This window comes from Sycon ciliatum, chromosome 9 (assembly GCF_964019385.1).
Source record: "Sycon ciliatum chromosome 9, ocSycCili1.1, whole genome shotgun sequence".
Classification (NCBI taxonomy): Eukaryota; Metazoa; Porifera; class Calcarea; order Leucosolenida; family Sycettidae; genus Sycon; species Sycon ciliatum.
The window spans coordinates 17,867,885-17,887,557 of record NC_088651.1 but is presented as its reverse complement, the minus strand read 5'-3'; the positions used below and the strand labels follow the sequence as shown (position 1 = coordinate 17,887,557).

The 19,673-nt window shown below is 45.4% G+C and overlaps 1 protein-coding gene across 1 annotated transcript in view; it reads left to right on the top strand.

Annotated features, from left to right (window-relative positions):
* The window catches only part of LOC135824313 (CUB and sushi domain-containing protein 3-like), a 42,666-nt gene extending 24,755 nt beyond the window's left edge, over window positions 1–17,911 (top strand). The window contains exons 10-16 of the mRNA XM_065337047.1: window positions 337–507; window positions 3,914–4,078; window positions 7,261–7,431; window positions 10,360–10,530; window positions 12,851–13,021; window positions 15,168–15,308; window positions 16,007–17,911. Coding sequence (XP_065193119.1) covers window positions 337–507; window positions 3,914–4,078; window positions 7,261–7,431; window positions 10,360–10,530; window positions 12,851–13,021; window positions 15,168–15,308; window positions 16,007–17,757 — 2,741 coding nt within the window. The 3' untranslated portion in view covers window positions 17,758–17,911. The remainder of the gene's footprint in view (window positions 1–336; window positions 508–3,913; window positions 4,079–7,260; window positions 7,432–10,359; window positions 10,531–12,850; window positions 13,022–15,167; window positions 15,309–16,006) is intronic.
* The last annotated feature ends 1,762 nt before the right edge of the window (window positions 17,912–19,673 follow it).

Sequence of the window (19,673 nt, the reverse complement as noted above, 5' to 3'; positions counted from 1 at the left end):
AAAAGTCAGGAAGAGTCTGAGAAAGAGAAGAAAGACGTGTGTGACCATAATCGTCGGGAATCGAACCCGCAATCTATCGAATGGAAATCGCTGCACATACCACACACACACACACACACATACACACACACACACACACACACACGCACACACACACACACACACACACACACACACACTCACACTGACATTCATATGGGCTGACTTGACATGTAGAGGGCATACGGTGCCCATTGAACCTGTTGAATCCTTCGTTAACCTGGCGAGCTGTTTCTTCTAACATCCTTCTGCTTCTTTTCTCTGTCCCCGCATTCTTCATTTTCATCTCATTTCTAGTTGTCAATTGTACTGTGCCAACTGTCGCCCATGGCCGTGGTGACAAGAAAGTTGTGCCGTACCTTCAACGTGTGAATTACACATGTGACGCTGGTTATAGCATAAATGGATCTGAAGAAGCAACTTGCAATGAGAATGGAACTTTAACGGAGCTGAAACCTGTCTGTAATAGTGAGTTGAGCCATTTCCTGGGAACGAACACTGATTTTTCAAAGATATGTATTCCACATGTTGAGTCCGAACGAAAGAATAACGACGGGAGCAGGTAGGTTGGTGGAACGACATTTATTAGAAACAGGACAAGAGACCAAGACGAACGAAACGACTACATGGTGATTATTGAAGAGGGAGATTATTGAAGAGAGTTTATTGAAGAGAGAGAGTTGAGAGAGCAGCAACGCAATATAATGGGCCTGGGTAGCTATGGCAAACATGGACGCGCAAGTAGCTACCCAGACCAAATGAATAATGCAGCTAATGAATTGAGTTAATGAGTTGGCAAGAAAGGGTTTGCTCCCCACACCGGAGCTCACGCTATTCCGCCAACATTACTTGACACTTGACTGACTCACGACTGCCATCCAGAGCACACGAGAAGTCCATCGAACCTTCGACTCGGCAAACCTGCAAGAAAGCACTACTCCCTGCTCAATACACAGTGTTTCGGGGAATTCACAGTCGTGAGTCAGTCAAGTGTCAAGTAACGTCGGCGGAATAGCGCGAGCTCCGGTGTGGGGAGCAAACCCTTTCTTGCAAATCATCGCCGAAGTCGCAACCACTACTTAGCTAATGAATTATATGTATGGGCCGTGCAAAGCAGAAAACGACCTAAGGACCTTGATATCAATTATCAAGTTATGACGTTTCAAAGTTGACGTAATGTTTTTGGAAAAGCGTGCGCGGCTTGGAAGCGATCAGATTACATTTGTTTTGACTACATCCTCGCCGTCGACAAGAAAGGGAGTGGGTGACTAGCTTTTGAAGGAGACGATTTGAGAAAAGCTCACAAGTTGGTTGGATCGAGTGAAGTGCACATGCAGAATGAGTCGTCGTCGCAGTTTGGAGCCCATTGGGCTGGCTGCGGAAGAGCGAAATGCACTTGAGCCACTTGACGCGAGCTACTATCAAATTTCCGAGTCGGGCGAGTCAAGCTCCGCTGAGTGTCAAGTACAGCAGCCAGCTTCCGCGGAGGAGCACTCAGATGACTCATCTGACAGTGATAGCAGCATCGAGTTACAGAAAAAAACGCGTCGACTATGGAGAAACCCTCAGCGGCGATTCCAGTGAGTCTGTACACAGCGAACTTTCCGCTGCTTCCGACAGCGATGACGGCGCCGGCGCGACAGGGCAGGGATCACCAGATCAAGAACGTGCCCTAATCGCTGCAGATATTCGAGACCTGAAATCATCCGGCTGCAGCTGTAAGGGCAAGAACCACTACGAATCGCTGTCGCCCAAGCTGCTGGAAGAGCTTATGTTCAGCGCGAAGCAGCTGGGAAAGAAAGCGAAAAAAGTAATCATCGTGGGCGTACTGACAACTGCGCTTCGCTCTGAACCTGCCTTCACGCGACACCACTATTCGTATTCACTGCTGGGATCTGAGGTTTGTCAGTCTGTGGTGCTCGATGTGTTTGGTCTCAGTCCTTACATGCTGAAGTCGCTACAGGGCATTGTGGAAGATGCGAAAGCAGAACTACCCTTGCATGGCTTGGCTGGCAAATCGCCTGTGAATGTGACTCCTGCGGATGTTACTGAACGTGTTGTGACATTCATTAGGAAGTATGCACCCGTCCATGGGATGCCACAGCCAGCTGCACCACGGGGCAGAGCAGGAGTAGCCCCAACATACCTGCCAGCATCACTGTCCAAGCTCCTTGTGTACAAGTGTTATGCAGAGTGTGAGGAAGATTATGCAGTGTCCTATGAAGTTTTCAGAAGGACTTGGGTCAATCAGTGCTCTGATGTGGAGTTTATAAAGCCACAAACAGATGTATGTGCAATGTGTGAACGTTTGCGTGACTCATGCAAGCATGCCAAAAAGGAGGAGGAGATGCAAGACTTTGCCAAGAAGCTCAACATGCATCTCTCCACAGCTACAGATGAGCGCGAGTACTACAACGATATGCTGTCGACCGCTGCTGCTGAGTACGAAGATAATCCTGATGCACCTGAGCTCACTCACCTAACATTTGACTTTGAGCAGCAAGTTGAGCTACCCTATCACTTTCGGCAGGTGGGACCTTTGTATTTCAAAGTTGGGTTTCGTTGCCAACTCTTTGGAATATCGGACGCAGGCTGCAAAAGACAAACGAACTACATGTTCCACGAGGGTGAGTGCATTGGAGCAGACGGCAAGCACGCTCATGGGCCCAATGCACCTGTCAGCATGCTGGACCATAACATTGACACGAAATTGTCCAGGAATGAAAGAAGCCTTCACCTGCATGCTGACAACTGTGTTGGGCAAAACAAGAACAAGACTGTTCTAGCTTACCTCTCTTGGCTTGTCGGCAACAAAATTTTCGATTCTGTTGAGCTTTCTTTCATGAAGGTGGGCCACACTCGTTGTGTCGTTGACGGCAGGTTTGGTCTTATCAAGCAAAAATTCCGTACCAGCGTCGTTGACACTGCAGATGACTTGGAAGACGTCATCAATTCTTCCTGCGGTCCCAACGTTGCGCAGCGGTTCACCTGGTCTTGGAGGGAGTGGGATTCGCATCTCAGTGAGAGCTTCCTACCTCTCCGAAGCATCACTCAATATCAGCATTTCCGATTCTCAGCATCGGGTGAGAAGGGAACAGTGTGGGTGCGCGAGATCTGCGATGGTCCTGAATTTAAGAAAAACTTATTGAAAGCCAATGCTGGCGTTCCAGCTTGTCGCCCTGCCATCCTTGCGCCCGGTGGATCGTCGCAACAGCGCTGCTCCTACCTCTACAAGGAAGTACTGCCCTACCTTACCCAAGGCAAAGAAGCAACCTGGGCTTAGAAAACAACGTGTATGTGGAACAAACAACGGTGAAAGATGAAAATACTGTTTGCGATAGTAGAATATGGACCCCAAGACATAATACAGTGAATTTAAGCATGATTTATGTGTCGTATCAGCCTGAAATTTTGTACAGAGGTTCACTATGTCCATATAAACAAATTCAAATCAAAAACAATTTTCCAAAATTTGACCCGTTAGGTCTGTTTTTGCTTTGGATGGCCCAAATTGTAATTACTTGTGGGCCTAACACACACATCTATGACCACAACCATAATTCCCCAAACCGGGAAAAGGCAGTGCTTTCTTGAGTGTTGTCAAGTGCCTGCAAACGTGTAGTTAAAACCCAAGGAAGAACGTAGTCAAGATGCAAGAAGACAAATATCTGGTATGGGTAGACGGTTATCTTCAGTCTGTTTATCCAGGACTACACTTGACATCACCCATCATCTCTCATTCATGGACACAGACCAACTCACTATGTCTGCTGGGTGCTTGGGTCTCATACATACAAATACAATCATTGCAGTTCAGGACGGACAGCATGTCACTTCCGTTCTCTAATGTCCTTCTTTATTCTTGTTCTGCTAGTTTTAAATTGTACAGTGCCAACACTCATGAATGGCAATTCAGACAATAAAACGGTGTCATATCTTCAGAGTGTGAACTACACGTGTAATACTGGTTATAGAATGAATGGATCTGCAACAGCAATGTGCAGTGCTGATGGAACTCTACAACTACCTATTTGCAACAGTAAGTAGAAAATAATGTAAACTATACAAAAGAGAAAGACCAAGGAAATGGAAACTAAGTAATGTAAATTACTTTCAGTGCTAACGACGAGATATCTCGCTCTGCAAAGTGTGGCTGAGCGGCGGGTGAGGAGATATTTCGCTCCACAGCCCACGCAATAGTACGAGTGCATATATCACTGGACAAACTGTCGTAACTAATGTCAACGGCGACCGATTTTCACAAGCGATATATCGTTGGAAAGGTGTTGAGCTCAGCGTTCCAGTGAAGTTCTGCGCGATAGGACTAGGTTTGAGTGACCGGTGAGGGGTAGAATTGCAAAAAAATAAAAGTACGCTTTCTGGCCATCAGTTCAAACTTTTTGTTCGCGACTCACTTTTTCTAGGAGATTTCCCTTTGCTACAGCGCATGGGTGTTGGGGTTCAAACAAAGCGCTTGGATCTCAGCTTTGCAGCAAAGTTTGAATCGTGCAGTTTCGTTTAGTTTGAGAGAGATGGCGAACGGACATGTATTATGAAGCTGTTTGGCGATTCTGAGACATGTAAGGGCATCTTCTAGAGCACATATAAGTGGCCTTGGAATGCCTATGGAGCACAGAACTGCCAGGAAGTCTTCACTTGGCTCAGGCCTTTCCAACAAGCTATAGATCGTATTCTAACGTGTTCTAAAATGTATCAATCAATGCGAAAATGGCGAAACACTTTGCTCGGCGACGTGCATGCATGGTTTGAAAGGAAAGTAGGTGCGCTGAAAGCTTAGCCGGTCAAGAGTGAAAGGGTTAAATTATGGTGAAAAAAGAAGAAGGACAAAATGTTACGAGTTACGACTAACTGTCCACCAGCGTAACCAGATCTTATCTCTTAATTTGCTGGCCGAAAATCCTATATATAGGATTTGAAAATGTGTGCCTTTTATGCCATTGTTATTGGTCATCACGACCAATAATAACAGCATAATGGTTTTCATGGTAGTTGTAAATATGTTTGAGGCATGAATGTTTACATTTTAGATTCATAGGGTGATAATATTTCTGATGAATACCTATTTTCCGCAATAATTGGAAATTTGAGCATAATTGTTCAGCTGCTGTCATGGAAAGGACTGAAGCAGTGAATGTGCAGAAGAACATTGCAGGTGTGGTACGGGGTGGCTTCATGACGACATATCGCACATGCCGTCATGAAACTACCAGTTTTAAGGATAAAACAAGGTCCAATAGAATCTCAAATCCTATATATAGGATTCGAAAAATAGGGCACAGGCCTTAGTAATACTGGGCAAGGAGATGAGCCTGAGATGTTAGTGTTTTAAAAAATTATTTTGTTCAACTCTCGATATCTAATAAGACCTAGCAAGGAAGAATTGGTCACATACTTTTTGCTATTCTCATGCCACACCCATTTTGAGTTGAAAAATATGACCAAAATCCTATATATAGGATTTAGCAAATTAAGAGATACAGTCAGCGAGCGTGACAAAATGGCACAAAACTGACAAGTCGAATTGTAGTAAGGCCGGCATGTCTAATAGTCTTACTAGCTTCGTCATCATCCAGTAGCTTTCGGCATTATTTGTTGCCGTGATGCGTGCCTCGTGCTCTTCTTCGTTGCCGTGATGCGTAGCTCGTGCTTTTCTTCGTTGCGCTTTCCTTCCCCTCTTGGACCTTTCTAAACCTGAGCCTTCCAATTTGGAAGTTTGTTGGTATGTGCCTTGGAGAAGTGTTGGAGCTACTTGTCATGTCGCCGAATGTCTCAGTCCTCCTTGCCAGTTTTGTGCCATTTTTGTCGCACTTGCTGACTGTATAAGATCTGGTTACGTTGGTGGACAGTTAGCCATAACTCGTATTATTTTATCCTTCTTCTTTTTTCGCCATAGGTATGGTAAATATTTCGAAATAGTGGTTGCGACTTCGGCGAAGATTTGCAGGAAAATGTTTGCTCCCCACACCGGAGCGCTATTCCGCCGACTTGACTTTACACTTGACAGACTCACGACTGCCATCCAGAGCACACAAGAAGTCCATCGAGCCTTCGACTCGGCAAACTTGCAAGAAACCACCACTCACTACGAAACACACAGTGTTTCGCGGAAATCAACGCTCATCAGTTGAGCTTGAATAGGCTGAGGAAGATTGTGCCTGAAGAGCACCACTTATATAGTGCTCTCCAGGCACAAACATCACCTGGGATACAAACTTACAGAGATGCATCGTTTCCAGCGCGACAAACACCTCGTGAACAACAGATAGCAGCGTGAGTCAGTGTTGCTCCTGGACGATGAGAACAGACGTTCTAGACATTCTCAGAACCCTCAGTCATTCACAACGCTGTCACCTCCAAACCAACTAGTCGCAAGCCCGCGCTGGGCACAACAGTACGAAATAGTGGTTGCGACTTCGGCGATGATTAGTAAAAAAAGGTTTGCTCTCCACACTGGAGCTCGCTCCATTCCGCCCACTTGACTTGACAGAGAAAATCAGAGTCCTCGAACACTGGATCTCAGTGCCAACTTTCACCCCTAATTTTTACAGTTCAGTGCAAAGCATTCTACGGCTACCAACACGCTTTGCAAAGTGGAAAACAAAGCAGCATATGAGAGACAGTTATTTACATATGTCACACAGCTCGTTTCAAATCGGTCCAGCTTCAGTATTTGTCTGAATCTGATGACGACTTACTGGTCGAAGACGTCGAGTCGCCATTCTCGCTGACTTTCGCCTCCACCAGCTTTTGTTCCGCAGCCATTACAAGTTGCCACGACACGATTTGGCCATCACCATGTTTTTTGCTCAAACTGTGAACTTGACGACCTCCACGTTTGCGCTGGTAGCTGTGGCACGGTGTTTTGCTGAGAACTGCAGATGGTAGGGAATTCCAGGTAGGCACGAAGCCGTATGGGAAGGTTAGTAGTAGCGCAGTGTTGGAGCATGGATGGAGGGGAATGCTGAGCAGCTGATTGTGGCCTTCCAACTGCTAAGACTGCCATCTTGTGCAGGGTTATCTGGCAGCTCCTGCCAGAGGAGGGAGCTGGGGCTGAAGAAATGGCAGATGTGTGTAGAGTGCTGGAATTAAAAAAGCTTTAAGTTCATTGTCTTGCATAATGCAGCAAGCTGTTTCTGCGACCATTCATCTTCTTCTTTTCTCCACCTGTCTCGCACAATTTATGTCTTTATCTCGTTCTAGTTGTCAATTGTACTGCGCCAACTATCGCCCATGGCCGTGGTGACAAGAAAGTTCTGTCATACCTTCAACAAGTGAATTACACATGTGACACTGGTTACAGTATAAATGGATCTGAAGAAGCAACTTGCAATGAGAATGGAACTTTGACAGAGCTGAAACCTGTCTGTAACAGTGAGTTGGTTTCATTCCTGGAATAGACACCACTTTTTCAAAGATATGTGTTCCAAACATCTCTCACCATTGCCCCCCCCCCCCCGCCCCCTCATACCTTGGAGTACAATAATGCAAAAAGCGATAGTTTCCAGATTGCCTAGAGTGCTCAACACCACAAGGATGGAGCATTACAGGCAACAATGACCTAGCCAGCTGTCTCTGTTCTCTTCTGCTTTTGTGCAGTTATTATTATTATTATTATTATTTTGCTTGTTCGCGTTGGCATCAACCTGCATAAAGCAGGTATATAGCCTTCGCTTAAGCTGCCATAAAAAAGAAAGCTCATCCTTAGCGAGAGGGCTAGAGGGAAATATAACGATAACGAGATACAGAATACAAAGAAATCCAATGAGTTCAACGTACAATTCAAAACAAAAAAGAAAGGAAAGAAAAACAGAGCCGAATCTACCGATTGATCCATCAATCGACAAAGGGGACTAATTCGTTAGTGTTGCAAAGTAGAAGCTGATTATAGTTGCAGATCTCCAGGCCAGGGCCAGCATATTGCCGATTCTGGATAGGTCTCCGCAGCATTTGATGTGGTAATTATCATAATGTTTGATAAAATTGTTAGAGTATCTAGTATCTAGAGTACCGAGTATCTAGTATCTAGTGTAATTGTATCCGTTATTATTGTTAAGGGTATCTAGTGTAATTGTATAACTTCAGCCATTACACACAGCACACATTAGTTCCTTCCACTTTCGACGATCCTGGGCGAGCTGCCTCAGTGCAACTAGATCCTCGTGTGATGTGAGGGAGTTTGTGGATCTGGAATTTTTCAGGTCGTTGTTGATGGATCGCAGTGCAGTACAATAATAAAAACATGTCACAGATGGCGTACAATATCCATTTATACAATAAGTATAATATTACTGTGCAACACATGGTTCAGCTGCTGTTCATCGCCTAGAGATCGCCCCGTACGCGCTCTTCACTCCGTGATTAAAAGTCTCTTCAAGCTTCTCGATCCGGGGCCATAATGGACAGCTCGTCCAGGTCGTGTCGAGTCGAAAAGCCTGGCGCATTCCTGTGCGACACGTCCCTGGCAGTTGATGCCAACCTCATTCATCGCTCACAATCCTCCTTGTCGCCTAGGAGTGATCCGAGCTGGTGAGAGGATGGCCAAGTGTCATCATCATGGGTTAGCTGAATGCACTCTGTTTTCTTCGTGTTCAGGGTTAGCGATTAGCTATCAAATACGTCCTTGATGAATGGAAGAGAATCGCACAACCAATGTTTCTCGTCTTGTATAGCACAACGTCGCCGGCGTAGCCGGTCTCACTCGGAATGTCACCATCACTGATCCGTTTTGCTGGCAGCTGCTGACAGCACTGCTTCATAGCTGCTTCGAGATAACACAGAAACAATATTGGACTGAGTCCATCACCCTGTGGTTTAGCCAACGGTGCTGCTCAGGCGCTGAGAGGTCGATCCCTCCAACTTGACGACCACAGTTGTCGAAAGCAGTAGATTGTGGATCAGGTGTAAGTCGTCAGGTTCAACAATAGAAGCCTTTACGGACAGTAGCCTGTGGCAATCGACAGTATCGAGTGTAACTCATTCAAAAATATATAGGTATCATTTGCCAATACAGTAAAACCTGTAACTAAAGACCACCGTGACTAGCGATCAGCCTGGTACTACAGACCACTTTGTCAGGTACGGACGTTCTCACATTCACATATGCACTATGACTAGCGACTACCTGCTGAACGCGACCAGCGACCGTGTTTTCTTGTCCCAAAGACGATTTTTGACCCGTAACTAGCGAGCGCGATGTAGGAAATCGAATATTGCTCGAAGCTCCTTCTTGAAATTTTGCTGGTTTTCCATGGTCCTGAATAGAAAGGAATCGTTCGATACTAAAGCTGAACAAATAAAATACACGCAGGTCATTTTGACTGTGGAGTCGGTGTGGACTGCACAACACTTGTGAAATAATTTTCCAGCGCTCTCAGGAATAAATGTGATAGGGAACGTCATTTTGACTGTGGAGTCGGTGTGGACTGCACAACACTTGTGAAATAATTTTCCAGCGCTCTCAGGAATAAATATGATAGGGAACGTCTTGGAGAGCGCATCGAATGCTCTCTCTCTGATCGATGTTACTACTTGGAGGAGAAAAGAAGACTGAGCGGCTCTGTCACCCCAATCATACAGGCGAATCATCGATGACATCAATGAATCCAGAAACAAAGCAGAAGTACAAGGTCCTGATGCTGAAGGATCGCGTTCAAGCAATCGAGAAGTCACAAGGACAGTCGGTACAATTAATCGCATGGACAAATTTGAAGCTCAGCGCAAAACGAAACTTCCACAGGGAACGTTTGACTCCTGGTTTCAGAAGAAGCAGCTGAATTTGATGTCTGCCAAAAATTAATCTTCTCTATCTCTCTCTATCTCTCTCTCTCTCTCTCTCTCTCTCTCTCTCTCCCTCTCTCTCTCTCTCTCTCTCTCTCTCTCTCTCTCTCTCTCTCTCTCGCTCTCTGTCTGTCTGTCTGTCTGTCTGTCGGTCTGTCTGTCTGTCTGTCTGTCTGTCTGTCTGTCTGTCTGTCTGTCTGTTGTTGGGCCTGAAATAAGAATGGTGTTGCGCAAGTCCTGGAGGTATTAGCTGCATTTTGACATACCTATCATATAATGGGATACATATATGGTCGCGGGGTGCAAACCTCGAACTAAACACCACGTGCTACTGAAGACCGCTTTTCCTGGCACCAAGGGGTGGTCGTTAGTCACAGGTTTTACTGTAGTTGAGACAGAGTAATTCATCTAGAGCTGGTTTCACAGAATTATTGTTTACCACCCTTTTAATCTTGTACCCTTTTTTTCATTCCAAGCGTCCTTTCTCCAACATCAATTTTGTCTTTGTTCTTGTTCTTCCAGTCGTAAATTGCACAGTGCCAACACTCCTGAATGGCAATGCAGACAAGACAATGGTGTCCTATCTTCAGAGTGTGAATTACACGTGTAATACTGGTTATAGAATGAATGGATCTGCAACAGCAATGTGCAGTGCTGATGGAACTCTACAAATACAAATGCCTACTTGCAACAGTAAGTGCAAATGATGTAAACTATACAGAAAGCTATGCTTGTTTTCTGGTGATCACTTAGTTTGTGAAACTCGGAGTAACAACATACTTTTCGTCATCAGGAATCAGGACTCAACGGTTGCAAGGAGAAGCTTCTCGTCTTGAGTGACAAGTGATCACCGATGCTTATCCTTGTCAGAGTCAACAATACACTTTGTTCTGCAGCATTGGGTAGTGTGGGAGTAGAAATTACTGAGGAGACGTCGCGAAGGGGGGAGGGGTGCAGTGGTGAGCTTTCCTGCGCAAGTATGACTTTGGCCGTATTTCAGCATGGTGGAAAGGAAAAAGTCAAAAAGTTTATTTCAAGATAACCCAAGAACAAAGATGGGGGACATGTCCCCAGTGCTAGAAAGAAGATGTGCTCTACTATCTGCCGGTGTATAGTTCTTGCTAATTGGAGACGTAGCTCATAGTTTTATCGGCGCTTGTACACTGGATATTATCAAGATGATCATTTGGGGTGTAAAGGGGCGATGGCCCTCGTATCCTAGGATGCTAAGCGGTACTGCTCCAGGAACTCTTCTAAGATGAGGAATGTTGGTTTGATGGAGTTTTGTTCGTATCTTGTTTTTGTACCCTGTGGTGTGACTCATTTCTAGATCCATAAAGTAGAGAGCTTGGAATCTCAGGGCTTGTTTTGCCTAGCTCACCATGCATGTTATTAGAACTGCAGGCAATGTGTTTTTCCATTGATTGGCTACATCATTGTATTGCAAAAACGTTTCAATCAGTTTCAATATGAGTTAGGCAAAAGTAATTGCAGAAAGTATTGAGTTATACAAGCTTTCTCTTTGGCGCCAACTTCGTTGCAGTCTTATAGTGTTTTACATCGACCATGACGGCTACAATGCCCAACCATACCACAATGAACTGATCTGCTACATCATTGTATTGCAGAACATTTCCATCTGTTCGAAGAGCTAGGCAGAAAAGCATAGAGTAGGGCCCTGAGCGAAAGAAATAAACTTTCTCTTTGCATTCGAGGGTAATATAACACCGTCCACCATCTTCATGACCTAGGCAAAAAAAGCAAAAGGATGTTATAAATGTTTCATCACTTACATGTACATTCAAAATCAACATAATTATGCTAATCGACCTTTTTTCAGCATCACTTTTCAACGAGGACGAAGCAAAGTCGGCCGAACGAAGCCCAGAGGAAGAAAATCACCCTGTTCACTTCACCATCAAGATACTGACATAGATACGAGACGGAACAACTAAAAATCCACAAAAAAACTGTACGGCTATCTTCGCGCTGACTTTGGTCTGAGACTTTCTATCACGATCAAAAATGTACAAGCAGCAGTCAAAATAAGCTACAGACGTACCTTTATCACTCTCTACTCCTTTTTCAAGGCACAAAAGTCGACTCTCCACTTTCAAACCAGGAACCAGACATACCAGTGGTCCTTCTCAACTGCTCCACGAGCGCAGGAAATGTTCACCAAGGGGCCCAGAGCAGCATCCATTCCAGAAAAGGAGCTGAAATACGAATGAGACTGCATGCCTGAGTACATGAGTACATGCATGAGTACATGCAGAAAATAGTCAATTTCAGCGTTTCTGCTCCAAACAGCAACTTCCTTCGACTAGCTACAAAGGATCAAACAACAACCGTTTTCTTCATTTTTTGGCAGATGGCTTCCTTGTGCTTGGCCCAGCACGCCAAAAATCACACCTCAGAGGAGAACAAAAATTACAACTCTCAGATGGCCTCGATTGCTGGCCAAGGGTTTTTTTTTCAAGACATGACCTAGGATTCGAACCCGCACTATCGCCCTGCCCGCATTCAGGCAAGGTTCAAGGTTCCCTTCAGAAACTTATTCTCGGGCTTTGCACAGTCGATCTAGACTCCAAAGGGAATCTTCCTGCAAACTTTGAGCGCAATCGGAGAGATCGGCTTGCACACATATTATGCTCATAAAGGAGACCCAAACTAGGTATGATAAATTGAAGAAGAAAATCATCGGGTCGGGATAGGGAATCAGCTTCGGTCTGTCAGACACGATGATGTTTCACACCAATCACTACTGCATCCTATCCCTGATCAAAGCAACTTGTTGACCAGAAAAATAATTCTTAGCTGGGCTGTTCATTAACCATCCACTGCTCGCTATCTCCACCCTATAGCTTCCCATGATAATGGAATTACCTTTATTTTAGACAAGTTTTACACTTGGGCGTGCGAAATAGAGCAGAACACTTGTTATCATGACTCGCTAGGGGAGGCAGTTTTCACTTCCTTTTCCCAGCATCCTTCTTCGTTTCTGCGCTGTTAGTGGTTATTTGCACAGTGAAAATACTCATGAACGGCATTGCGGACAAGGCCATGGTGTCCTACCTTGAGCGTGTGAACTACACGTGTAATACTGGTTATAGAATGAATGGATCTGCAACAGCAATGTGCAGTGCCGATGGAACTCTACAAATGCCTATTTGCAACAGTAATAGTAAGTACAAATGCAATGTGGACTATAAAAAAGTTGCTACTGTGCTGTATTACTGTAGATACAGCCAGACCTCGTTTGCCCGGTTCCCTCGCCATCCGGAAGAATACCATTGGTAACTGATTTTTCAGTATACGTGACTGGCATGCAACATAACCACCTCCAGGATCCGCATACCGGCATAATGGATTTGTGTACAAACTGGTTCAAACGTGTACACAAACTCCTGTCACATCTGGCATCCAAGTGACAAGCAGACCCCAGAACGGGAGTTTTACAAAAACCAAAGAAAGGGTTTGCATGACTCAGTGAGCTGCTGCCTGCCTGCTTACAGCACTAAGCTACTTGCCATTTTTTTCTCGCTTGCTCTACGGAGTACTGGTATGCATGCCAACTGTACTGCACGGTACACATGTACATGTACACACAATGTTACACCTGATGATGTGCCACATGCATAAAGTATGGGCATTCGGTTGTTGTTATTGTTACTTTATTTTACTTCACCAGAATTACAGGCAGTAGAATGCCTTCTCACTAGACCAGGTCTAGTTCTCACAAATGATGAAGAATGTGAATGAACATGCTAAAGCTAATGAAAAACAAGAAATAGAAAAAGATGAGAAAAAATTGTGTTTTATATTGGTTATTTCGTTCCCTCGCCTATCCCGCTATTGTTCTGAGGAAATGTTTTCGGTCAAGCGAGGTCTGACTGTATAGGCTCCTTCCCCATTGGCATTGCCAAGCAAGATTATCCAGCATTTGTATAAGCCGCTCCCTAAGAACGCGACAACAACATAATTGTGCGTAACGAGAGAAGATAAGTAAAAAATTCTCCTTTAACAATCAAGTGGACCGCAGAAGGGAATGGAGCGATGGTTGAGAGCTGAGTGACGGTCAGCGTGGTGTCGAGACTTGCAGCTGTTCGACTGGTTGTTCACCCGGTTCTCCGTCAAGGCGGGGTACAGAGCACAAGTGAGCGTGTGGCCGAGGCTGTGCTGACTAGTTGGCGGGGACTAGTCGAGGGTACTGACTCAGTTACAGAAGTTTCAGAACTACCATCCCAACATCGGTAGTGCAACAGCTGCAGAATGTTGGTATGTTTGAGTCCGCCTTGTTTTGAGGCTCTACAAATGGCGTGCAAACTCACACAAAGACGACTCATTTCGAATAAAGAGAAATCTCGACTGTAGTGGTAGTTTGATGCAGGATAATGACAATGTACCACTTGCCCTTTGTACAGATCCAGGAAATCCCGCAGAATCCCGTAGACGTGGTAGGGTATTGAATGTGCAGGACCCTATTGTGTTTTCTGCCATTTCCACTAAGAAATGGGGCCTGAAGGCAATTCATTCGAAAACCTTTTGCTGACAAAGATCTAGCTAGTCATTAAACAAAAGTAAATGATCGTGTCCGTTCCCGAAGGGAACTCACGACGGCCGCTAACACCCGGTAAACCCTAGCGGCAGATGCAGCGCCTAACGGTGGTAGCTAGTCATTAGTTCTAACCAAAGTGAAGACGCTGGAAAAGCGATTGCTGGTCATTGAATTATGACGCTAAAAAGGTCGAATGAGCATGCATAGCACACAATGAACACCCTACAGGGTCTATGGGATTCTACGGGATTTCGTGGATCTGCACAAAGGGCAAGTGGTCTATTTCTTGTGCAGGGCCTCCTGACAAGACATAAGCAATTCGTAGACAGTACGGTTGTTTTCATGCACATTCAATCTTCATGTTGCTGCCGTTGCTGTTGACTTCTATTTTACTTCACTAATTGCACAGGCATGATTGCCTTCTCACCGGCCCATAGGTCCGTTTCTCACAGAAAGATGAAGGAAATTATATGGGGAAATGTACAGAAATGAAGACATGCAAGCGGTATAATATTTATTATAGCAACTTCATGACAGCTTTGTGCAGCTTTTTTGACTTGAACAAGACGAAAATAGAAAGGGCCAGCTGGGGTGGGTGTTTGCTGCGACACGAGCGTGTGCAACAAACTTTACGACAATCGATTCCATATAAAATCTTTTTCAATAATCGAGTCAATATGTCTGTTCATAATGTTCAGGGAGTTGAAAATTGTAAAAATCTGACGGAAAAAAGAGTGGTTTTGCATTGCATTGTGTTCTTTGGAACCTGCAGGTTCGGGAGAAACTGGCTCTGGTTCCAAGAGTTCAACTGCAGTTTTGGTGTCCGTTACTATACTGGGTGTTGGAGGGGCGGTTGTTGCCGCTGCTGTTCTCGTTTATCAACGGCAGCAAAACGCAAAGTTGCTCACTTCATGTAAGTAATGTTTGCTGCCGTAGTTTTTCCTTTTCCCATTTTTGGACTAAACTTCCGTTGTGTAGCGAAGATCGCATCCTCCAGTTTATTACACAGACACTGTCCAGCCCTTTTGTTTCTTCTTCTTTTAATCATCAGACATCAACACAGTGAGGATATTTGGTTGCAAATCTTTCTCTTTTTCTCTCTCCCTACCTCACCGGCAGCATTGTTGAATTCGTTCGGCTTCCCCACATGCTCTTCCCCCCTCTCTCTCTCTCTCTCTCTCTCTCTCTCTCTCTCTCTCTCTCTCTCTCTCTCTCTCTCTCTCTCTCTCTCTCTCTCTCTCTCTCTCTCTCTCTCTCTCTCTCTCTCTCTCTCTCTCTCTCTCTCTCTCTCTCTAACTCTCTCTCTCTCCCTCCCTTTTTCTCTCTCTCTTTCTCTCTCTCTCTCTCTCTCTCTCTCTCTCTCTCTCTCTCTCTCTCTCTCTCTCTCTCTCTCTCTAACTCTCTCTCTCTCTCGCTCTTTCTCTCTCTCTTTCTCTCTCTCTCTCTCTCTCTCTCTCTCTCTCTCTCTCTCTCTTTCTCTCTCTCTCTCTCTCTCTCTCTCTCTCTCTCTCTCTCTCTCTCTCTCTCTCTATCCATGATTACATCGGATCACCAACCGAGTTCAATTTCCATTTTAAAATCTATTTTTTCTCTTGTGATTCTTCATTACAGCATATGACATTGGGTTGGGCAAAGAGCAGCCTGAAGGACCAGAAGAAAGTTGTGTCGCTATGCCCCTCAAGGGTATCTACAATCCTGGCCAATCTGGAAGTGAACTAACTGGTCATGTTTCTGAACAGCAAGGTGGAACGTATATGAACCGAGAGCCGGCGAAGAAGGGACAACCAAGCCCTCAGGACCCTCGAAGCCGTGTATATCATAATCTTGCGAATAAATACTCTGAAACATCATCTTACAGTACTGATACTATGTTGCCTGCTAAAGATGGAAATGATGTCTATGAGGAAGCAGGTGTGCAAGGTCTATGCAATGACATTTATGAGGTTGCCGACCAAAACAAAACAACACAAAGTACCCAGCAGAAACTAGTTGACACTGGCTTGGCAACACTGGAAGATCTCGACACAACCTACGGCAACGGCGATTCTTGCCCTGGATCGCGCAAGAGCAGCATGTGTATGTATGGCAATGCGGATTCTCCAAGGGTATCATGCTGTGAAATTGGCCAAGCCGTCAATTTCAACATGGCACTGAAATCGTCCGGGAACTTGTCACCCCTGAAACCAGACCATTCGATTACAGGCAACAGTATTCTTGCATACGACAATCTGAACAAGGAACTAAAATTGAACTCTCATGTTCTGACAACAGTGTTTGGACAGAGTTCCACTGATCCTGCCGACACTGAGTATATATATGGAAATGCAGAGTCGCGCGAGGCCTCACGGAACAACAGTTTGGTTGGCAACGACAACAGGGAATCAGGCCAGGCCAATGGAAACTCGCTCCAGACCTCATTCGCGAACAGTGTAGACTTCTGTGCCGGTGGCATTTCCACAGTGACTTTCTCTGAGGACAATTGCGCACGTTTTCAGATGGGAGAAAGTAATGCTGGAAATGGCCTAGATATTCACCACTTATCAACCTATGAAACTCCCAATGTTAGCGGTAACGCCAGTACCTCAGCAGGCTTGTCCGAAGAAGCGGCTACCGAAGACATGACCTATGAAACTCCCAATGCTAGCGGTAACGCCAGTACCCCAGCAGGGTTGTCCGAAGAAGCGGCTACCGACGACTTGACCTATGGAAACGCACCATCACCAAATGGTTCTCGTCGTGTTAGTGCTGAACTGTCCTGCACCGAGGTATCAACGAGGGATTCATTTCAGGCCTCAGGGGTCAATTCACAGCAAGATGGTGGCAAGGCGGAGGAAACTCTGAACATGGGACCTAATCAGACTCCAAATGTTTCAGCAACAGCAACTAGAAAGAGTTCCAATTTTGGTGATGCACCTGGAAACTTACCTGATCAATATCCCACATCTGACAAGTCTCTGCAGCCATCTAATGCGTGCCTAGCTCTCAGTGATGGCCAGGGTCAGGTGTCGACAGGAAACGTACCTGTTCAACGTCAACGCACCTCATCTCATGCAGGCGCGAACAGTTTGATTTCGGCAGTACCCCAAGGCGACACAAAACCTCCAGGAAGCACTGTGTCGAGAGCTTCGTCTAGTGCTGCAGGCTTCAGTGCCGCTGTTGGCAAAAAGACGCCAGCCCCAATATCTAACGAAATGAAGCAGCTACAGCCATTGCCAGTTAGAAACATCCCGACGTCCACTACATCAGTAGATGATATATATGCAGACCTACCAGAGCCAAATGAGGCTCAAGAGGAATTCATCGAGCGTAGCTTCAGTTCTGTCAAAGAGGAGGACGATGGAGTGTATGGTACCATCAATTAGTACCAAACCATATTAACACAGTTTTTAGTTTCACGTTACGTGCATTTCCACTCCCTGATTTCTAGGTTAATTAACCTTTATCCTCCCATTGACTGTAATGCAGGGAAGTTTTGCATGGTGCATTTCACCTTTTGTCTCTCACCCCACCCCCCAACCCCCCCCCCCCCCAACTCTAACACGCTTGCTCGCATGCACTCATCCACACATGCACACATGCACACTTGCACTTGCACTTACACTAACACTTGCACTGACAACTGCCCTGATTTAGGGTGGGAACGTGAACAAGTTGGGTTAGGAATAGCAACACACACCTCTTCCTTCCTTCCTTCTTCCACTGCCGTGACTGGCTATGTGGCCCTATACGGGGCAGGCCAAGAGACTTGTTGTGCACCGGGTGGGGAACGCCATACTCAGCGCGCGCGGGCCGCGCGAACAGCGTTACACTTGTGCCTCGCAATATCCTGTGGCCGACGAAAACTGCGCGCACAAGTGCCACAGATAAGGGGCTTCACCACAGGCTCCATGGGGGACTGGACAATAGGGTCGACAGCGTCATGGCAGGTGACCCGCCATCCCTGTCGATCTTGAACGATGTCACGAAGCTGCTCCAGAAGAACGCCAACCACACACACACACGCAGACACACACACATACTCATCCATGCCAGTACATACATACAAACACTCGAGCACACACCCACGCACATACGCACACACACACACACACACACACACACACACACACACACACAAACGAACATACACACACACAAATCACTCTTGACATTTTCACTGGACGATCTTGCCGAAACTGAACATCAAGACATTTCTTACGGGGCTCAATGAACAATCAATATTCAATGATAAGTCTCCACCTCTCATCTCTTCTCCTCATTTTCCCATTTGTTTCCTTCCCATTACTCATTAACACATTTTGGCCCCAGCTCTTTCTGCTTCATTCCTCGAAGTACATTCTACCTTTTTCTCTCTAATTATTCAAATGGATGTTCAATTACGCGGTTTAGGATAATCAATTTGTTTAGATTTCAACTCCCCGTGTTTCGTTATTCCCTTTAATATACCTCGTACATTTTATCCCTCTCTGTCTTCCCCTCTTTGATTCCAATTCTTCCGTCTCCCTCTTTCATTGTTACTAAAACCGCGTGTGTGTGTGCGTGTGTGTGTGTATGTGTGCATGCGTGCGTGGGTGCGTGCGTGTGTGTGTTTGTGGTTAAATTCACCAGAAGGCCTTCTCGCGACTATCTTCAGAGGGTGTCGTCACTCAAGTATTGAGCATAACCAAGAGCAACCGATTGATGTGTTTACAACTCAGAAAGCATGCAGCATCTTTGCAAGTGATAAAGGATTATACTTCACTACCGAGAAGTAGAACACACTTCAGGCTCAACATTTTGAAAGTTTTCAGTAAATTAATAAAAATTATACTATAATTTATGTAATATACGTTCATGCCATATCATCAGTGATAAAGGCAACACATAATTATCGGTAGCACAACAGGGATACTATGCTTACAGTGACCCTCCGTTTTCAGCGAGACAAACACTTCGCGAACTCCATGCAGCAGCGTGAGGCAGTGCCTCTTATTCACATTGTTGTCCGCAGCACGGGACTGCGAACCACAGATGGTTTGAATTCATGAACGTTGCAAATGGCTGACTGTCCTCAGCGCTTGCTCTGCTCCTCCACGAGCGACACTAGCAATATAAATTATTGTCAGTCTAAAAATTCCAAAAAAAATATTTTTTTTGAAACCATGGATAGACTCGGATGGAGAGCCAAGGATTAAGAGAACCAAGGAACTACAAGTTACGATAATAATAATGTCCACAAACACTACCAGTTATAATCAGCTCATGCGATAACATTGCACAACACTGACCGACGGTACTG